General features: G+C 35.0%; 1 protein-coding gene across 6 annotated transcripts in view; it reads left to right on the top strand.

Annotated features, from left to right (window-relative positions):
* The window catches only part of SSBP2 (single stranded DNA binding protein 2), a 302155-nt gene that overhangs the window by 194194 nt on the left and 85139 nt on the right, over positions 1-22822 (top strand). For 3 of the 6 annotated variants that reach the window (XM_060295972.2, XM_030846965.3, XM_060295969.2), the window contains exon 5: positions 12402-12491. The exons of 2 other annotated variants lie outside the window; for them this stretch is intronic. In XM_060295972.2, the coding sequence (XP_060151955.1) occupies positions 12402-12491 (90 nt within the window). Of the gene's footprint in view, positions 1-1682; positions 1764-12401; positions 12492-22822 lie in introns of all 6 variants that reach the window. One more of the 6 variants, XM_070045161.1, reaches the window with a different exon arrangement.

Genomic DNA, 22822 nt, shown 5'->3' with positions numbered 1-22822 from the left:
TTAAAAATTAATCTTTGTATGGAAATCATCCTAAAATATTGTGATGCAGTGAAATAATTTAAATTTCCTTTTTTTACACCTATTAAAATTTCTGCTTAAGCATATTTGAACTGTTCATTCTAGGTAAAATTTAAGAACATTTAGAAATTTGTTGTATTAGGTGTATATTGTTTCAGGTCCATGCTAACAATGCTGTTAAAGGAAAAAACTCAGAATTACTGACTTTAAATTTCTTCCTATAGAAGCTGTAAATTACAAAAGAGAAAAAGATATTTCAGAGAAGGTGTGCCTTTTTTGTGTAAACTTTTTAACTGACTCATAAGGGATGTGACTTTTTAAAAGATGAGTATATAATGGTTATCTTCTCCCTGGAAAAATTAAATACACAAACAAAAATTACAATGATTCTTGCTATTGATACAGAGCTATACTTCCATGACTGTAATTTGTTCTATGACAAAGTTTTAAAAAAGAACTTCTTAAATAGAGTTTCTTTGGTCATGCAATCAGAATAAGCGTGCCTTGGATTCTAAGACAAAGCCATTGTAAGATGACAGAGGAAACAATTGAGAGAGGGTGTACAGCAGACCATTGAGAGGAGGTCAGGACAGGTTAGTAGATGTGCCTTGGAGGTCTTAGAGACTGATAGGAGGTAACAGGCTTAGATATGTGCAAATGGTCATCATTAGGATACTAGAGAATGAGTAATGGGAATATTCTGCAGGTGCAAAAAGCTATGCATGGGGGTAGGGGAGGGGGCATGGCAAGAAATAACGAGTAGAGATCTAGACGGATGAACTGTTGGTGTCAAGGGAATCCAACTGCAAATACTGATGACTCGACTGTGGAAATGGAAGTCCAGTGGCAGAATGTACTTCCTCAGAATTAATATGAGGAAAAAACTCAATAGAATGTTTTCCTCTTGTTTCTAAGGCAATGAGATGCTAATTAGATGGGAACTGGGACTGAAAGCCCAGCAAAAGGAAGTAAGAAATGGACCTTTTTCTGGTACAAGGATTGAAGCTGGATCCTAGTTTCTTTGAATCAGTGTACTGGGTCAGGGACCATTAGAAAAGTTGACATGATGGTGAATCCTAAACTATGGTTTCAGTTCTCTTTGTATTCTCCCTATCCTAGGAGCTAGCTTGGCTGGAATCTAGATGGGATTGGTGGAGCCTTCAGTTAATAGTTAAGGAGTTATTCCTTTGTGGATAAGAAGAAGGCAGAGTTAGAGTCCCGGCAGGCAGTTGTAGCTGAAGAAAAGATGCTTCATGTGCCATTCTTCTCACTATGCTTCCCTACTCTTAACTGTGGAAGGGAAATTTTGTGAGATCTGTGAGACCAAGAATACCACAAAAGTAAGCTTTGTTAAACCTGGGAGATACTTTTGTTTATTTTTAATCAGAAGGACAGTTGATTTAATCAAAATCATAGTATTTGCAAACAAGCACTGTGCAACAGGGCAAGTACAATAACCTCTAAGGACACATAGAGTTCCCTAGTTTCTAGATGCCCCATGGAAAATGTTCTTCAAAATGAAATAGTAATTTTGGGGGAGGGGTGTATTAGTTTTCTATTGCTAACTTAACAAACTGCCACAAATTTAGCAGCTTAAAAGTTTATTATCTCACAGTTCTGTAGGTCAGAAGTCTGGGTTGACTAAGCTGTTTTCTCTCCTCTAGGTCTCACCAGGCTGAAATCAAGGTCTGGGCCTGCTGGGTTCTTCCTAGAAGGCTCTGAGAAGAATCCACTTTCAGACTTATGTAGGTTGCTGGTAGAATTCAGTTCCTTGTGGTTGTAGGAGTCGGCCAGAGGCTGCTCTCAGATTCTAGAGACCACCACATTCACAGGCTCCAGGGATTAGGGCATGGATATCTTTGGGGGGCTATTCTGCCTACCACAGAGGAAAACAATTTTTTCCCAAGGGATGATTCTGATTATCCAGTTTCTCTTACCAATAAGAATATCTAGACCCCAAACAACTAGAAGCTTAGGGATTTTTATACTGAATCAATAGTGTAGAAAAGAGACAAAGGCTTCCATCTTTGAGGTCAAAAAGGAAAAAGTAGGGCAATGACTAGAATCTATAACTGTTAAAAACTTGTGAAAGAGGGTAACAACACTAGTATTTCTAACAACTTTTCCTTGTTTTTCCTTTAAACTATGGTATTATGAAATACTGTTTAAGGTTATTTTTATTAAATGTTTGACTAAAATGTTAGTTTGTGGATTGGGGTGAGGAGAGGGTGTTTAATGGAAAAGCTCACAGATAGGCCTATAGTTTGACTTTGTGGCCATAATGCAGGCTTAATGCTGTAATAACAATTTGCCCAACCTCTGAAATTCATATGAAGACAGTAAGTGCTTCTTGATCCCTGAACTTATATGAATGCTAAAAATGGTGTCTTAAATATCCCCATTTTGTTTCATTTTTAAACAGAAAATTTTATATGCTATTTATATGAGTTTCCTTAGTAACTCATAATTTTGAGGAGTAATTGCACTAGCTTCAAAATTCTTTGTGATCAGAATGAATCTGTGCATCTTAGAACATAGTAGGTACCTAATATTTGGGATGCATGTACAGAAGTGAAGATATCACCTAGAACTTAATTGTCCCAGAGCAAATTCTTTATGTCAGCCCTTTTTCTTTCTTTCTTTCTTTTTTCTTTTTAAATTTAATTTATTGAAAATACGGAGGTGGAGAAGAGTTCATGTGGTAGTGCAGAGTCCCTAAATTCATCTTGGGAAGTACAGTCTTAGCACTTGTTTAAGCTGAATTTTTCTCTACATTACTGCAGATTGGAGCCTAATTTCATTAGCTTATTTCAATTATATTTTTTTCTACATGTTATTTTGAAAATTTTCAAACCTATAGGAGAGTTTTAAAATAGTACAATGAACACCAAATACCCCTCACCTAACTAAATCTACCAATTTGTTAGCCCTTTTTCTTATAATCTACCTTTTCTGATTAAAGCTGAGTGGAGAATTCAGGGAACCTGATTTCTGAACCATGAAACTGCTGTTTTGAAAATCAACAACTAAATTAAAGGCTGCCTGCTAAAGTATTCTTTAGGAATGAAATAATCACTGTGTTTATCAGGGTCTTTTTGCATTTCTCTTGCATTTGAAACATTTTTTAGCACCTGTAGCTGCTTCGCTTCTGCTGCCTGTCATAATTCCCACGCTTCTTGGCTTTCATATGAAAAAGTTAACATTTTGTAGAATTTACCAGCCAATCAAAGCACTCTTTTTCTGCTGCATGGCAAACATCAAGCTGTAATACTTAGATCAACTCTTTTACACTTTATGTTTCTAGGCGCTCAGGGGCTACTTTTAATTTTGTTTTTAATGCTCTTTCTGGGTCTGTCCCTGTTTTGGAAGCCTAAAGGGTTGAATACTATACTCTGGATAATTGTTTTTGTGAAAGCACATATAGAATATTTCTAAAACAAGCCTAAAAAGTACACAATAGTCAGTGATGCTGGTTCTCTGGACTCTAAGAGGGTGACTGAGTGGAGTGGGCTAGGGTAGAAGCATGTGGCTCTGGCTCTAAAAATGAACTTGTGAAGACAATGCTAATAAATGCCCAGGATTAATGAAAGTGATTTTTAGATTACTTCTAGGATCTAACTTTCCAAAACAGAAAAACTGGTTCTTCATGGTCTGAAAATTAAAATGTTTCATGTCTTATTAAAATAAGAGTTCTTTTTTTAAGTTAGAAATACTTGCATTTTATTTAACCTTAAATTTTAGGGATTAGGTTTGTCTTAAGTTAGCATTTGGTCTTGTTTTATAGCTATTGACAAAACTAGCAGTGTGTATTTTTAATCTATAATAATTTTTATTTATATTAGAAATATGAAACTTCAGAAAGTGTGTGAATGTTTTATTAAAAAATCAATCAGTTATATCATTCTAACAGTTAATTTTATGTATCCACCCACCATCTTTGGTAGATTATTTTTTACCATTTCCGTAATTATAATCATACACCCAATTCTATATTTGGCATGTTTTACATAGCACTGTATCATAAATAAACTCCTATGTTTCCCAAATAATTCCACCTGTAACTACGATTTTTAATAGTTGAAACACGTTCTATCATGTTTAAACACATATATGTTTTATATGTGCTACAATTTATAGAAATATTATATTATTGCTGAATTTGGGGGTTACCTCGAATATTTCTTACTATAAATATATGACAGTGAACATATTTTATGCATACTGTTTTTCTCATAGTTCAGAATTTATATTTGGATAGTGTCTGAACAGAAGGATTACTTAGTTAAAATTTATTAATTTTTTTATAGCACATGATATATACATGAAGTGTGCTTTCTACAAGTGTACCAACCAGGTTCCCATGCCACTAATAACCTATTAAAATCCTGTCCTATCAAGATTCCTAAGCATATTTCCCAAGTTATCAATAATATCATAACTATTTACTTAGTTGCTAAAAACATTTGCAAAGAATGACCCTTTAAGGTTTGCCAGATCTTTACTTTACATCTATTAACTGAAAAGATTTCCCCCCAACTTTCTAGCATTAGAAAAAAATAACCTACGTATGATCATTGAAAAGGTCCATCTCACTCTAGGCAAGAAATTTAAAGATCAGTACCTAGAAACGGAATGGAAACATTTGGGAATTATAAATATCAAGAAAACATTCTTCAAATCTTTAGAAGAGAAAAACAGATTACACCCCAAGGAACAAAAATCAGGATGGCATCAGACTTCTCTGGAACAGTAAATACCAGACAATGGTGGTGTCTATAGTTTTGATGAGAGTCAAAAAAAGACATTTGCACATATAAGGATTTCAAAAATGATATTCATACATCCTCTAGCCAACTAAGAAGTATATAAAAATTAAAACTCGTGAGTAGCACAGTTATGTTATTGTTTTAAACTGATAGGGAAAAAAAAACTAGACAAAATTGGAGTTGTTTTTGATACTGAAAGTATAATTGTAAAACTGAATGTAGAGGTCAAAAATTATTACTGAAAGCAGAGACGATAAAAACAAAAAGTTTATACCTAAAACTCCAGATGTTTATAATAAGGGTTAGGAAATGGAAGAGGGAGATGTAGAATAGGAAGAGAAAGCTAACTTCATTTTTCATAAAGAAACGTAAACGATATTGTTTGTCTTAACGTTGGTACCTTTAAAGCTTAAGATAAAAAAAAGTTTCTTTTTTCTAATTTTAAAGGACATCTCATTAGATGCATATGAGAGTGCTTTTCTGCTAACAAGTGAAACAGGTAGATAAAATACAGCATAAAGTTTAAAAATAAATGGACGGGAGATGATCTGATATATGAACACACAAAAAAGCTGAGTTTGCAATGTCAATTTTGGGCAAAATAGATCCAAGGCAGTGATTATTAAACATGAAAAAGAAAGGAGAAATGGACAAGCAACAATAATAGGGTATTATATATATTTGAAAGAGCAAGAGGACAAAAATTAGAGATAATATAAAGATATTATGCAAATGGATAAAAATGTAGAGCAGGAACATGGATATTTTATTAAATATCCCTGGGAAATTATGAAAATTGGTCATTGATTAGACCACAAAAAATTATTCAACAAATTCCTAAATACAGAAGTTGTACAGTATATCTTACCTGGACACAATTGGGAAAGCTAGAAATTAAAAAGGAAAATAAAACCTCCAACCATTTGTAAATTAAAGTATATCTTTGGTTAAATCTACAAGGTTTGATATTGGTGTTCTCGTTTTTTTCTAAATCATCTAATCAGTATAATTTTGGTTTCCAGTTATATCCAGTAACTCTTTGGGAAATCGAAATTATACTATTGGATGATTTAGGAAAAAAATCATGAACACTACCATCAAACCTTGCAAATGCAATCAAAGGTAAATTCAGAGCAAAATTTACAGTTTTATATTCTTTATATTTAAAAAAAAGAAAATAAATCAGTTACTAATCTATTAAGAATTTTGAAAATGAACAAAACCTTTTTTACAAAAAAGGAAAATAGAGATAATTTTTTAAAGAAGAAAACATATTAATTAAACAGAAAAAGAAAGGGAACTAATAGAACAATTCCTGGCAAAGATAATGATGAGAACACTAAATCAATTTAGGAGAGAGAAAACAAGTCATCATCTGTCTAGTGCCAGCAGTTCAGTAAGGCAGTCCAGGGCAGGTGGGCAGGCTGTGCTCCACAAGTCATCCAGAGACTAAGGCTAGTGGGTGCTCTGCCATTGTTCAGGACATTGGTTTTGTAGGCATGACAGAAATTAGATCTCCAGTTAAAAAGTAGGAGGCAGTCTAGAAGTGGTGCATACCTCTTCGCCTCACATTAGTAAGAGCCTAATTCTTGGTGAGAGCAAGGGAGACTGAGCAATGTAGTGTAGCTGGGCTGCCAGGTCTCTGGCTACAGTTCTATTACCATAAAAGAAGAGGGAAACAGATGTTTGTGGTCTACTGGCAGTCTCTCACAGCTGCTACAGAGGACCTTTTTAAGCATATGAAAGTGGTGTGTATATGAATAAAACTAAAAATCTCAATGAAATGAAGTTTTCTGGGAAAAATATAAGTGAACAGAATTGAAGTAAATAGAAGTAGAAAATATAAAAAGAATAATGGCCATAATTACTTCCAAAATTGCCTTTGTATTCAGGCAGTTTTACCCGCTGCATATTTTTTAACTTTACAAAGTAGATAAACACCATATTATGTAAATTTCTTCAGGGCATTATAAAAGAGTTTACAATCCAGTCCATTTTGAGAAGGTAGAATAATCCTAATGCTTAAATTTGAATAATCCAGCAAGGAATTTTCTAAGCCTGTCTCATTTAGAATATAGATGTAAAGATCCTAAATAAAATATTAGCTAATATAATTCATTAGCCTATTAAAAGGATCATCCATGATGATCAAGCATGACTTATCTCATAAATACAATGATGGTTTAAGAAAACTATCAATATATAATTACGTATATCCCAAAAGAAAAACCAAATGGTACCAATCAAATATGAAAAGGCAAAGTGTCTTTGCCCAAAGAAAACCAGGGGCTTCCCTGGTGGCTCAGTGGTTGAGAGTCCGCCTGACGATGCAGGGAACACGGGTTCGTGCCCCGGTCCGGGAAGATCCCACGTGCCATGGAGCAGCTGGGCCCATGAGCCATGGCCGCTGAGCCTGCGTGTCCGGAGCCTGTGCTCTGCAATGGGAGAGGCCGCAGCAGTGAGAGGCCCACGTACCGCAAAAAAAAAAAAAAAAAAGAAAAGAAAAAGAAAACCAAATAATACCCATCAAATATGAAAGGGCAAAGTCTCTTTTATTATTCCTGATCTTTGAAAATTGTTTTTAAAATACTAGGCATAGAAATATTTCTTAGTATAATAAAGAACATGTCTTCAACCAACAGCTAAAATATTTAACTGTGCTCTGCATTAAAATTGTGAAGACAGGAAACCTACTACAGGGCCCTGATTAACCACGGTTTTGATTTCTGCAGTTTTAGTTACTCACAGTCAACCAAGTTTTGAAAAAAATTAAATGGAAGATTCCAGAAATAAACAATTCATAAGTTTTAAAATATGGACCATTCTGAGTCGCATGATGAATTCTCACTATGTCCTGCTACATCCTGCCTGGGACGTGAATCATCCCTTTGTCCAGCTTGACCCACCCATTAGTCACTTAGCAGCCGTCTGGGTTATCAGATACAGTGTAGTGGTATCACAGTGCTTGTGTTCAAGTCACCCTTATTTTACTTAACAATGGCCCCAAAGCACAACAGTACTGATGCAGGCAATTCAGATATGGCAAAGAGAAGCTGAAAAGGGCTTCCTTTAAGTGAAAAGGTGAAAGTTCTCAACTTAATAAGGAAAGAAAAGCAATCGTATGCTGAGGTTGCTAAGATCTATGGTAAGAAGGAGTCTTCTATCCGTGAAATTGTGACAAAGGAAAAAGAAATCTGTGCTAGTTTTCACACCTCAGACTGCAAAAGTCATGCCCACAGTGCATGCTAAGCACTAGTTAAGGTAGGAAAGGCATTAAAATTTGTGGGTGGGAGACATGAACAGAAAACGTGTTCTGATTGACAGCATTGTGTTGGGCCAGAAAGCATATCGAGCCTCTACAGAGACTTCAGCAAGAGATCCTCTGAAACAAGTGACACCAAGCCATTTACTGCTAGTAAGGGATGGTTACACAGATGCAGGAATAGGTGTAGATCAGAAAATATAAAAATTACTAGAAAGGCTGCTGAAGAAGCTGCTGCCGCATTTCTGGCAGAGGTGAGGAAGTTGATTAAGGAGAGAGAACACATTCACATAACTTTTATCACAGTATATTGTTATAATCGTTCTATTTTACTATTAGTTATTGTTAATCTCTTACTGTACCTAATTTATAAATTAAACTTTATCATAGTTATGTATGTATAGGAAAAAACAATATATATAGAGTTCAGTACTATTGCAGTTTCATGCATCCATTAGAGGTCTTGGAATCTATCTCCACAGATAAGGGAGTCTACTGTATGACCATTTTAAATGTTTCTCAAAAAATACTTATATCTGACTTAAAAATAGTATAAGTGTGTTAATAGTAAAGACAAATAATTCTCTTCCTGGTCTCTTCCTACCTACTCTTACCTTTAATCCTCCTTCCAATTTCTAATAAGGATATCACTATTTTAGTTCCTCTGTTATTACCTTCACAATTTTACATATACTTAAGGTATTTTTTCCTTTTCCACCAAATGTAGACTTTATATCTTGATTCCCCAGTGTATAGTTAGGCAGCTGGTTCTGTACCATCCTTAGTAACTAAAACTGTTAGTTATTTAATGTGTAGAATCTTGATAAATGCTAATTATGTTTTAATCAATTGCATCTTAATTTTATTTTTAAGCAAAATTTTATTTTATGCCTATTGTTTTGAAACCTCCTTACAGAAGTCTATACAACTTTTTTTTTCTACCAGAGGCCACTAGTGATAATAACTAAGGTCAAAATAAGAACTCTTCTAGCTTTTATTTCAGATTTTTATTTAAGAAGGAAAATATAAAATAACAGTATACATCTCTGTTCTTTAAATTCAGAAATAGGGAATTAGAGAATAAAAGTTATTATTAAAATTCAATTATATAATAGCATTTAAGAGAAGGGGCAAAATGGGAAGTGGTGCTAGCCATATATACAAGGGAAAATAAATAACACAGAGAGGAAGGGGCACAGATTGACTTGTGCCTTCTTATAGGTAGAAAGATATAAAAACAGAAAGTCCAAGAGAGGAGACTTAAACAAAGACAAATATATAGCAACATGAAGAAAGATTTCCTGGTGACTCTTTAAAGTTCATTTTAATATATCCCTGGAAAAGCAAATAATTGTTCCATAATTTAGTTCATTTGAAAACACCAAATTTAATATATTGTATTTATAAAAAGCAGGTAAAAATTATATTAGTGATTTGGGAAAATATTTTAAAAGTAAAGTTTTCACTTCCAAAAAACCTTGAAATTCAAGTCACTTGACAAAGTAAATGATTTAAGAGCAGTTAGAAAATACATATGTGAAAGTATATGTTAAAAGCATACAAAGTAAACTAGTAAAAAGAAAAAATACTTTTAATGATAATTAATATTTTTACATTGCTCCAAAGTCTTATGTATTCAGTTTAGTTAGAAGTATTTTACAGCCATATTATTTATATGTCTTTCTTTTTTACAAGAGAGAGAATATAAAAAGTCAACCCTAAATAATTGTGGATATATTATATATAAAGGATTTTCCATGGTATTCTAATGGGAATTCACACAAATCCAGCAAAACTAATGCTTTGTAGTAGTTCTTAGTACAATTAAATTATTTGCTCTCCTTTTTTAATTCAGTCACAAACCCCCAGAATAATATTATACATACTTTATGAGTTAGAGCCAGCAACAACTTTCTGTGGATCCTCAAGTCATGAGATAAATTTGTCTCATGAGTTGGAAGTAAACTTGAGACAAGTCTCAGAAATTCCAGCAATGAAACCCAAGAAATGTGGTACTTCTCCCATCTACATTAAGCTCTAATCCCCAAAACTTGATTCTTATTTAGCTTACAGTTTCAAAGCATGTATTATTTATTATTGCTACCGTATATAAATGAGCAAGTTAGGCAGTTTGAGAAATATGCTCTTTTACAAAACTTAGAGTACCATTTAGTGTAACTCTTCAGTGTTTATTATCAGACTAGTATTTGTTATTGATCAACATGGTGTACCAAATGGTACTCTAAGCTTGAGTCCACACAGTACAATAAAGGAGGGAATTATCCCTTGTCAATAAATCCCAGAAGAATGGATGGATAATTTAGCTCAAAAATGTGATCCACAAAGTGAAGTTTGGACTGCAGTGCTCTATACCAGTGCTTTGTATTGGGTAAATAAACTGGATAATTACTAGTATTCTGTTCACTTCAATTTGTGTCCTTAGGCCAAGCCTAGAAATTACTATTACACCAGAAAACTAAAGCATCGTGCTCTATACTAGAAATTATGTAGCTATACTTGCCAGGCAACAAGAATTGCAGGAGATATAGCATCTGTGAACAACACTAAGGAGGTACAGCAATTCACTGAATTCTGTTTTGTTTTTGTAAACCTGCTCAACATTGTAGTATACATTTCTATAAAAGCATAGGTGAGTGTGTTTTACAAACTTGTCTCTTTTTATGTAAGTCTTTTTTACTGCAAAAACAAGTTTCTATTCTGCAATTAATTAGAACAATAGTGACATCCTATGTCTAGCTTTCAGTACTAAGAGCAACTTCCCCATTAAAATAATTGACTGTCAAAGGATGTAGATCAAATCTTTCTTCCTAGATCTGCCTGTAACCATATATATTTAAACTAAAAGAAGATAAATGTTTGGTGGTAACTTTTTCTCTTACTCTAACATTGTGTATTAAAATTTTATGCAAGTTTAATTAAAATGAAAAACAGTTTGCCTTTCATTTTTTAAAAACGTGAGTGTTGATATTATAACGCAAAATAGAGCCATCTGACAAATGGTAGGTATTCAATTAATGTACACTGAATGAAATTGCATGTTTTTGCTTAAAATGGGATGATAGATTGATGTTTCATCTTAATATCTAAGAAATATTATTTCTCCTTTTATACTTCTATGCTTTATCAGAAGTTTAGAATGTTGGCATTCATAGGTAGCCAACATTTTAGATAACCACATTTAAATCTAGGTTTCCTCAGGAAATACTAAAATCATTGGCTTTCAGTGATAATAACTTCCACTACTATAGAATAAACATGTTTTAGTATTTTTATCAATTTATATATCGGAAAATATATGCTACAAATATACTGAGATATTATATCTTCTAATGGAATATTAATTCATGAATGAATAAACTGATCTACAAGTGAGAAAAGTACAACAAATACACTAGATCCAGGATTTGTTTTGAGTTCTTTTCATAACAGAACTGTTGAATTCATACTGACCTGTCTTCAGCATATTTCTGCTCCCTTCTTGGCTGTTCTTAGTATTTGTAATGTGTCTAACGAGATTGAGGGATGAAATCCATGGTTGTAAAATAGTTGTATGTATTACTGCTCTATGTAAGAGTTAAATCTAAAACCTTGACTTGACTACAAAGAGCCTATCCCAAAGTTTTTCATATTCCTATTTCATGAAGCCGTAGGATTCCATGAAATAATTTGCAAGTAAAGTAGACTTTGAATTTTTCAATCTGATTTTTTCATAATCTGTTTATCTGAGACTAATCTCTCCAAATCTAATTCCTTTCTCTTATTCAATCTCCTAATTACTTTTTCATCCTCACCACCCTGTTTTTTGCTATCAATTATATTTTGGCTACCAATTATAGTATATCAGAAAGTGAATAATGTGCGTGTTGCCACCTATAGACAGAGAAGTAATTATACTTATTTATGACAGAGAAAAGCATAATCTAAACAGAGTTCTTTTTTCCAACTCCTACAACCACCATTTTCAAACTTGTTACTTAAATATTTATCTATTTGTTGTTGATGTTGCCATTTCAGAAGGCTGTGCCTTAAAATAAAGCATTTACTTAAACTTCTATCACTTTATCATTTTATTTGCCTTTTATATTTTACTCAAATATACTATCTTATTAAAGTTCTGTGATTTCAAAAAGTTTAAAGAGACCTGTTTAAACCAAATAACTTAGTCATATCCTAAACTAACTGCTACATCTTAGTTTACCTCTGGAGTGGGTGAAATTACCAATATTTGTTCCCAGGAATGAAAAGCTTCCCTTCCTACAGTCTATTATCATCAGTCTTTTGTTCTGTGCCTTCTCTGTAATGATATAGGTTTGTTTCTCCTTTATTCTTTGCAGAGTGCTGCAGCAGCTCCCAGTCCAGTGCTAGGAAACATTCCCCCAGGAGATGGCATGCCAGTAGGTCCTGTACCACCAGGGTTCTTTCAGGTACTCAGAGAAACTCTGACTAGGAATGTTAAGGCATAGGAACTCCTGTTCGATTTTATTGAAATATATGAAGGAGAATGAGGCTATTTTAATCCTTAAGGTAAACATAATGCTGTGCAGCCAACTCTTGATTATTCAGAGACCGGTTATCTTGTATGTAGATTAGCCCTTCCTTCCAATATTTTCTTTATTGTCAAATTTTTATTCGTATATTTTACCATTTCACTGTGCAAGTAAGAAAGAAAGGTAGCTGAAATGCAAATTAGCTAAGCTAACTGTGGTGAAGATTTGGTGGGAGAAAAGGCTAATGGATGAGGTTTTGGAATGGTATATGGATTTTAACTATCTAAGCCATCCATATCTCCACAGACTAAAGATAATCAAGATTTGGCTGTACTTTCACATTATGGCTAAGTCATAACCTATTCATTTATCAAAATTATAGGCTATAACAAAATATTTTGAGAATCATCTTTGTGGCTTTTAAACTGGAATTTTTATCAATATCATTATATAACATTTATAAAATCAGATTTTAAAATACATATGTTAGTATTTTAAATTTGCAACAAGCGCATTTATTTTAGCAAAAGATGATAATGATTTTAGAATTACATCAATTTTATGGCATCCATATTTTTTTTTTTTTTTTTTTTTTTTTTTTTTGCGATACGCGGGCCTCTCACTGCTGCGGCCTCTCCCGTTGCGGAGCACAGGCTCCAGACGCGCAGGCTCAGCAGTCATGGCCCACGGGCCCAGCCGCTCCACGGCATGTGGGATCCTCCCGGACCGGGGCACGAACCCGTGTCCCCTGCATCGGCAGGCGGACTCTCAACCACTGTGCCACCAGGGAAGCCCTATGGCATCCACATTTAAATCTGACAGTTTTTTAACCCAAAGCTACACAGATTCTGAAGTTTATTTTTTTTTAACTCCATAGTTAATTTTATAACACCCTTTGAGAAAATTAGGAAGAATTTAGGAGTTAAGAACTGCAGTTGGAAGGCATTACAGGAATTAATGTTATATGCTATATTGTTAATGAATTACATCAGGTACTTATAAACTAATTTGTCACTTTAGTGTTTTATATTTTCAAAGTCCTTGATAATCATTTGTTAATTAATACATACCATCATTTCAGTGTAGATCAATGTACTTTATAAATGTGAAAATGGAGAAATAAAATTATAAGTAATTTTCCACAGTACAGCAATTGAATAAAAAAAGTCATAATTAGAACCTAGTACTAAGTCTGAAATGTAAAGTCCTTTAGGATATGCTATTTGTCTGGCTACTGTATATTAATATTCAAAAGTCTGAGAGCTCACATTCTGTCTTGAGGCCCCTTTCTTAAAATCTAGGAACATATTATAACTCTTGGTTATTAATTAAACAATCACTGTTTAAGATAATAATAATAATAGCTAACACTTAGTAACTGCTTACTGTATGCCATGCTTTGTTCTAAATATTTCATGTGTATAAACTCTTAATCCTCACAATAACCTAGGGGTAAAGTAAGTATTATCATCATTACCATTGCACAGATGAAAAAACCAAAGCATGATAAGCAGTTTGCACAAAGTCAGAAAGTCACAGGACAGGGATTCAAGGCAAGGCTTTCTGAACTTCTGCCATTGACTTTACCTTTTAAAGTTCATAGTTGATCGTTACTCATAAAATATTTCTAGCTCATTTTATATTTTTTCCTCATGCTCTTATTTCTCTTACTAAGGATAGATTGGAGTTAGGGAGTAAATCAGAAGAGTTTATCTACTTACAAGAGCTAGCAGAAGCTCTCTAAGTGGCACTTTAAAAAAGAGGCAGTGGGTTGGGAAGGAAGCCAAATTCTTCCTAGGGTTAAGCAAAGATGTATAAACCTATACATTTTCATTTTTACATTTTGTAGAATGAACCATTCTTCCCTTACCTGCCTTCTGCCTGAATCTTGATAAGAGTAGTTGAAAGAGAATTAACTTCTGTTTTAATCCAATTAGATAAACACTTGACTACTACTAGATGCCAGGCACTGTGGTAGGCATATAAAAATGAGTGTGTATAATACGTACCTTCCTGAAGCTCACTGTCTAGCCAGCGAGTCATTATTAAAAATAAATAACTGTAATACAGCAAGATATGTGCTGTAACAGAGTAAAGTTCTGTGTTGACCTGGAAGAGAGAGCTATAAAGTCTGCCTGAACTGGAGCTAAGAGTGGTTTGGAAAAAGTTTTCCAAGAAGACAACAAGCAGAGGAATGATGTTCCAGAAAGTGGGAAAAGTATAAGCAAAAGTGTGGAAGCATCAGAACGACCTGTGCAGAGGCATTCAGGGTAATCTGAATGGAAAGTAGAGGGGAGGGCAAGCAGGAATTCCTGGAAATGAAATTGGAAGATAAGCTGTAGCATCTTGAGAAGGGCCTTATATGCCATGTTAAGAACTTGAGTCTTTATTCAGTAGGCATGTAGGAACTGTCAGACATCTTTAAGAAGGGCAGTGACCTGAATTCAAACTATAGATTTAGGCTTTTTTAGGCACCTATGATATAGTTGTATACAAAATCCCTGCCGTTAAAAAACTTACACTGTAGTGAATGAGAGAGAGAGAGAAGGCAATTAGAATTTAGAAAGAAAATGGCTATATTAAATGAGTAGTGCGTGTTTTTAGAGCACAGCAGAAGGCCACCAAACCCAATCTTGGGAGAGTCATTGTCAGAAAAATATTGTCAAAACTGTAAATAGGGCTTCCCTGGTGGCACAGTGGTTAAGAATCCGCCTGCCAATGCAGGGGACACGGGTTCGATCCCTGGTCCGGGAAGAACCCACGTGCCATGGAGCAACGAAGCCCATGCGCCACAACTACTGAGCCTATGCTCCAGAGCCCGCGAACCACAACTACTGAGCCCACGAGCCACAACTACTGAGCCCACCATGCCACAACTGCTGAGCCTGCGCACCTAGAGCCTGTGCTCCTCAACAAGAGAAGCCACTGCAATGAGAATCCCGCGCAATGCAAGGAAGAGTAACCCTGGCTCGCTGCAACTACAGAAAGCCCGTGCACAGCAGCGAAGATCCAATGCAGCCAAAAATAAATAAATAAAATAAATTTAAAAAAAAATAAAAAGAGAAAATAACAGGCATGAATTCCAATTGAGACTTTGCTAATAACCAGAAAGTTGTGGGGGGGGAAGTAAATAAAATCCAAATTGGCATCTAAAGATGAATTAGGCAAAGGAAGCAGAGAGATATGGAAAGAATATTCCAGGAAGAGGGAAAAAAATTTATGAAGACCCAGACAAGAAAGGAGAGAGACCAAATAATTCCCCAAAATCAGAGCTTAATTAGCTAAAGGGAGAATGGCTGGTGATGAGGCTCCAGAGTAACCTTGAGGAGCCTTGTAGGTTAGTTGAGTTTGAACTTGATCTTAAGGGCAGTAATAAGCTATTGAAGGACTTTAAGCAGGAAAGAGGCATGTTCATATTTGCGTTTATAGAAAAATCACTCCAGTTATAGGGTCTAGCGTGGATTGCAGAGGGACAGGTTTGAAAGTAGGGAGACTATTTAGGAGGCTATTACAGTAATCTAGGTGAGATTTGATGACAGGGACCACAAAATGAGGAGTAGGTTTGAGGTAGGACAGATGAAGAGGTGCCTGTGGGACCTCCAATTAGAGATATCCCTTAGGCTGATGAACATACAGGTTTGAAGCCTAAGACAGTGATCTAGGCTAGAGATAAAAACTGCAGGATTGTCATCATATCAAGGACCTGAATCCACAGGCGTAGATCGATTGTCCAGGGGGAAAGTACAGAATGAGAGAGTAAAGGGGTATACACCTGGACTCGAAAAACACTGACCCTTGAAAGAAGAGCAAAAACAACAGAACCCATTAAAGAGACTGGTGCAGACTGTCATCTGGTTGGCTGTGACAGTAGCTCAAGAAAGAGACTCTGTGGACCTACTTAAGAACAGTGGCAGCAGGACTGGGGAGGAAGAAGCTATGCCTAGTATGTTTGATAGGCCTTAGTTGATTAACCAAGTTAGGGGTAGAAGGGAAAGAGTTGGAGGAATCAAGCATGACTCTGAGGTTCCTACTTAAGGCCCCTGGAAAATTTTCATGTCTTAATCTAAGTTAGGAAAGATAGCGGGTAGAAAAAGTTTTAGATACGTTTGAGCATGATTAAATGTCATTCCTTTTTATCCAGGGTGACCATTCCAGCTAATCTTTTAAATACTTGTTTCCCCTATTCAGTAGGCTTAAGTATGGCCAGTCTCCCTAGAAATGCCTCTCAGAAATATTGGAAAGCTCAAGTCATCAAACTTTTGAAAAAGAAATAGTATGTTACCTTTGGTACCTGTCATAATGAGATCAGGGTACTCAAATGTTTCCTAAATATCAATATCGGTTTCCTATCCTTCATCATGATTCTGACCACAATGCTTGTTATTAATGAAGAGCAGCTACCTTCTATAAATAGAAATAGCACCATGACAATCATAATTCAAGTCCAAATGCAAGTTTCTAATCCAGTTCCATAGAGATAGTGATGTCCAAGAATTATCCAGAGTATGAAAATAGTTTTGAATCCCCGTTCTTATTTGGGGATGGCTGGATGGGACTAGACCAGGAAAAGACTGAGCCTATTAGAATTTAATGAATAAAGGAAAGTAAAGCAAGAAGAATTTTAATTAACACATAAAGCTTCAACAGTTCTGAGCTCTACTCACTGTGTGATCCTACCATAAGAAGTACATTGAAAACATTCTCCTAAATAGACAAACATTCTCGTTTTATCCCTGTTTACACTGCAGAACAAGCCCCCTCTTTTCCATTATAAGTATAGACTTACATATATTACCAAGTGGAATTATTACAAACTCTAAATTTGTGAATTCATAACAACTGCATTTGAATAATAGCAATTAACTCAAACTCCAAAATAAATAGTTACGATTAATACCCCATACATTTAATAAGTCCATCCTGGAAGACGGTCTCTAGATTAGCATCTATCAACCATGTTGATATCCGTCACATCTATTTGTGACAGATATCAGCATGGTTCAGACTTAAACCTTGACCTTTTTTAATTGAAATGGGAGTGCTTCTGTTGTTGAGTAGGAGATCAAATTAAGTAAAATCAAGGGGAATAGTTGGACATGCAAAAGGAGGTGTCCGTTTAGTAAAATAAAGCCATTTGAAGTAAGACACATTTATTTACTTGGAGTCTTTTATCAAAGGAGTAATTTGTATAAGAAACGCTCTAAATTCTCACAGTGACCTACCATGGAACTGGTGAATGACTTTAGAGCAACTTTCTTAAATTGAGGAGTGTTGCTACTGGGGTCAGTGGGAAGATAGTAGAAGTGGGCTTTGATCTAACTAGAGTTTGGCAGTTTTGGTGGAAGAAAATACAGGACTGTGGTGTGGTGTGAATACACCTAATAGGTCCTCAGAACTAAGTCTATACTCTGACTCTCCTGTCCCTATGCTAGAGTATTATTGAGAAGTTTCACTGTATGCTAAGAAATTTGAATTATGCATTAAAAGCATCAACCTGCTGTATATTCATTCTCATAGCATTCTTACTAAAAGTCAGGCAAAAATTGATTCCTGTAGTTTTATCGAATAGGCAGCATTAATCCTTGAACCAATTAGATTTTCTTCACACTTATGTATAATAATCAAAATAGTTTAGTAAAATGCACTTATAAAACAAAGTTCTCATTCATTTGTACTTTTTTAAAAAATAGACTATTAACTCTGTTGCTTTATAATTTTCTAGATTTGAGTAGTAAGAAATCTTCTCTTGTGAATTTAATATAACTTAAACTATGTTAAAGAAATGGGCATTTCTTATTTCAACCAAAAAAATCTGAGGGGAGTGAAAAAATACTTTATTTTTTCCTTCTTTCTGCTCTTTTACCACAAGAAAACTTCTAAGAAAACCATATCTTGTTTTTATCACTCTAATCAAACACATCTATAACTTTTATATAAAAACACAATGTAATCTTTTTAATAGGTCTAATGTAGATATCTTTGTATATATAACTAATGTGGGATATACTTGTAAATATTTAATTTTGAATTCTGTATAGCCTTTTGTTCATTTTTACCATGTATTATATTGTGTTTTGATTTTTATCTTAATACATTTGCTGTATTCTTAGTCACTGGATCTGTCTTCTTTACTGAGAACTGTTGAAAACTAATAATACATTGATGATGGATTGTAAATGTAAGGCTTTGACATGAATAAGATTATAAATACTTGTTGAAGATAAAGTATACCAAGTAATTTAGTTTCAGACTAGAGTGGCCATCCATATTTTAAAATCCAAATTGATCAAAACTCTGATATGGTGGGAAATATGTTGCAGCAGTTTCCTAAGTCACATTCTTTCTACAGGCAGAATGTTAGCAATGGTAAAGCGGTTTTGCCATCTAGTGGTGGTTTGCCGATGTCTCTACTTGTTTGGGTATATTTTCCAAAGGTTCTATTTTTAGCAAGACTGCACTGTAGCAAGCTGACCTAATGCTTTGACATAGTAATAATGTAATAACAACAACAACAACAACAAAAATACAAAGAAATCTCCCCTTTTCTCCATGGTACACTTATTGACTAGAAAAACTCAATATAAATGACGTTCATAAAGCACCAAAGACAAAAACAAAGCTCAGGGTAATATAATATTCTTGATATTTTAAAAGAAAGAGAATCAAAAAGGAGAAAAACAATTATTTAATCTAACACTTGAAACTGAAAAGGAAAAAGACAAGAAGAAATGTTTTTACAAGCCCTGGTTAAATGTTTCTGGAGGTAGATATTTATTTGATTTATTTTTGGACATAAGTCCTACATTTTGAAGATACCTTCATAACTAAGCATACTCCTCTTCCTATTCAGACTTTCACAAAACAACCTTTTATTATCAGTAGCACCTGTTTTACCCTATTATTTATAGATATAGTAGTTAAATAGTCTCCATTCCTTCTCAGTTTCCTTCTATTATTAATCTTTAAATTGTCTTCTCTCCCAATGGTATGCCTTTCCTCTTATCCCTCCTGATCATGTCTGTTTCAGAAGTTAGTATTAGGAAATACTCTAAGCCAGGAGAAACTCCCTTTTCTTCTCCCCAGAAGTTGTAGATACCATCTTTGACCTCAGATAACAAACCAAAAGATTAGTAAGTACATCATTTCTTAATTTGAATAAGTGGAATACTGAATATCTCAAGTTGAATTGACTTACTGAACTATAACATTTAACATTATTAATATATATAGTTTAAAATTCACACATTAAAAATAGTATTTCTCAGAATTAAATACACCAGGATTTGGAGAGTAGAGGTGGGAAAGGTTGCTTATTTGTCAAAGTTCAATAAATAAAACTGAAGTTTAATTTTCTTAAAAATGTAATTTTGAATCTTTAAAGAACAAAGATTCTGAATATTGAGAACAGAACAAGTCTTTCTCTAGTATAAAGATAAAAGCAACCTAAAAAAATAAAGGTGCCTGACAGCTACTGGCTTTGATAATGCTTTCCTGCAGTTGTGGTAATAGTTTTTCTGGCTTCAACTATTAGAACAAATTAAAACTGCTCAGCTTGAGTAACTAAGTAAGTTTTTTTTTTTAAATCGCAGTTTCAAACAACTGAAGACCCTATAGCGGTGACTAGATGGACAACAAGCAAAGAAGAGGGTGTCAGGGGTTTAGACTCTTTACTTGGGTTTTTCAGTTAGAAGGGAATGAAATAGTTTCCTATTAGAAACCTTACTTTTGATGTTTATTTATCAAAATGGGTATTTATGAAAAAGTTAATTTGGCCATCCTAGACCAATATCTTATTTTTGAAAATTCTTCCCAGAATGCCTCTATTTTTATTATAGGTCCTTGGGAAACAAAAAAATGTATAGCAAATATCCAAAGGCAATTTATAACACAATCTTAGTTTTTTGTTTAACGTTGGTTACAGAAACAAAAACGGGCACCATTCTTTGGGGAATTAGAGGTAAGGAATGGATTATTAAATATAAATCAAATAGTAAATATATTGCAAATTTCCTATATAGGTCGGATAGATTTGCCTTAAGTATACATAAGGATGCCTTCAGCTTTTTGAAAAATAGCTTATCAGACTTCCTTGGTGGTCCAGTGGTTAAGCACGGGTTCAATCCCTGGTAGGGGAACTGAGATCCCGCATGCCATGCCGTGCAGCCAAAAAGAAAAAGAAAACACCATAAAAAAAAAAATATATATATATATATATATATATATTAAAAAAATAAAAAATAGCTTATCACTAGGTCGTGTTCTGGAATAATTTATCTTCTATCTATATCAGAGGTCAACAGACTTTTTCTGTAAAAAGCCAGATAGTAAATATTTTAGGATTTGAAGGCTTTGAGGTCACGCTACTCAACTCTGTTGTTGTAGTATAAAGGCAGCCATAGACACTGTGTGCACTAAAGAGCATGGCTATTCCAGTAAAACATTATTTACAAAAACAAGTGGTGGAGCACATTTAGCCATGATAATTTACCCACTCCTATTCTTTATGAAGATGGTCACCACTAGATGGCCTGTAAGAAATCCAAAGGGTAAAGACCAAGAACAGTGTTTCTCCAAGCGTATTCTTGTACTATTGTCAAGAGTCCCGGGGGTCATCTGCCTCCCAGTATATCAGGATTCTTGGTGGTGGGGTAATGGCACTGGAAATCCTTTGGTTTTTGTTGCTTGTTTTTTATTTTTAACAGATGAGTCTTACAAGCTAAAATTTGAGAACCACTGGCTCAAACTGCTGATGACATTCAGCAACAAATATTTATGGCCCCCTCCCACCACCCTGTGCTAGAGTTACTACAGTAAACAAGCTAAAGAGAAATCCTTACCCACATCCAACGTAGAGTCCACTATGGGAGACAGTCAGGAAACAAAATAAATAATTATTTTAAAATATATGATATGTTAGATTGTGATAAGGACTAGAGAGAAAGATGAAGCAGAAAAGGAAAATAGGCAGTGTTGAGGAAGTTCTGGATGGGGTGGCCACAGAAGGACTCATCAGGAAGATGCCATTTAAGTAAAGACTTGAAGGAAGTGAGGGAACAAGCATCTGGTGTCTGAAGGAAGTGTTCTAGGCTGAGGGACAAGCAAGTATAAAGCCCTTGAGTTCAATGCATGACCAGCTTTTTCCAGGGACAAAGAGAATGCCTGAGTAACTATAGTGGAGTGTCGGCTGGGGAGAGCAATTAGATATGAAGTCGTAGGCAGGAGAAAGCCACATCAAGTAGAATTTTGTAAGTCATTGTAGGGATTTGGGGTTTTGTTCTGAGTGGAGGGTTTTAGCAGGGTCTTTCTGGCTGTTATGTTGAGATTCATCTATAAGAGGGAAATGTGGAAGCAGGGAGACCAATTTGGATGTCACTGCAAATGTTTACAAGAGAATATTATGGCTCAAACAAGGCTGGTAACAGTGGTGAGAAGTGACTGGATTCTAGATATATTTTGAAGTTAGAGCCAACAGATTTTGGCGATGGTCTGGATATGTGTTGTGAGAGGAAAAGACAAATCAAGGGTGACCGCAAGTCTTTTGGCCTGTTCAGCTGAAAGAACGGAGCTGACATTTACCCGTGTTATATAGGTAAAACTGCAAGAGGAGGTATGAGGGGACAATCAGAAGCTTAAGTTTAAACTTGTTAAGATTAAGATGGCTATTAGATATTCACGAGATGTCGAGTAGGGAGCACGGTATCAGATCTGGAGTTTTATGCTTGAGGCTTGGACTAGACGCATTTGGGAGTTGTTAGCATACAGATAATATTGAAAGCTGTGAGCCTGGATGACATCACGCAGGTAATGAGTAGAGAGAGAGACAAGAAGCTCAAGGATCCCAGGGTTCTGTTTTTAAGAAGGCAGGAAGATGAGGAGGAACCAGCAAGAAGAATGGGAAGAAGGAGCACATGAGTTTGGAAGAAAACGAGGCAATGTGGGAGCCTGGAAGCCAAGAAGAAAAATGCAGGGAAGTGAGGAATGATAGCTGTGTCAAATGCTGCTGATAGTTCAAATTAGTTGAGGACTGACAACTGACCACTGGACCTAACGAGGTGGTCACTGATGACTTTGATAAGGCCAGGTGGAGTGATGGGGGTGACAGCCGCATAAAAGTAAATTCATGATAAAGTAGGAAGAGAGAAATTGCAGACAACGAGTGTGTCCAACTCTTTCAGAGTTTCAAAGAGTTTTGCTGTAAAGGGAAAGTGAAGATGAGGCAGTAGCTGGAGAGAGAAGCTGGGGAGGTCAAAGAAATGCTGCTGGGAGTG

This window comes from Globicephala melas, chromosome 3 (assembly GCF_963455315.2).
Source record: "Globicephala melas chromosome 3, mGloMel1.2, whole genome shotgun sequence".
Classification (NCBI taxonomy): domain Eukaryota; kingdom Metazoa; phylum Chordata; class Mammalia; order Artiodactyla; family Delphinidae; genus Globicephala; species Globicephala melas.
Note: the sequence above shows the minus strand (reverse complement) of the source record. Positions and strands in the feature narration are given on the sequence as shown.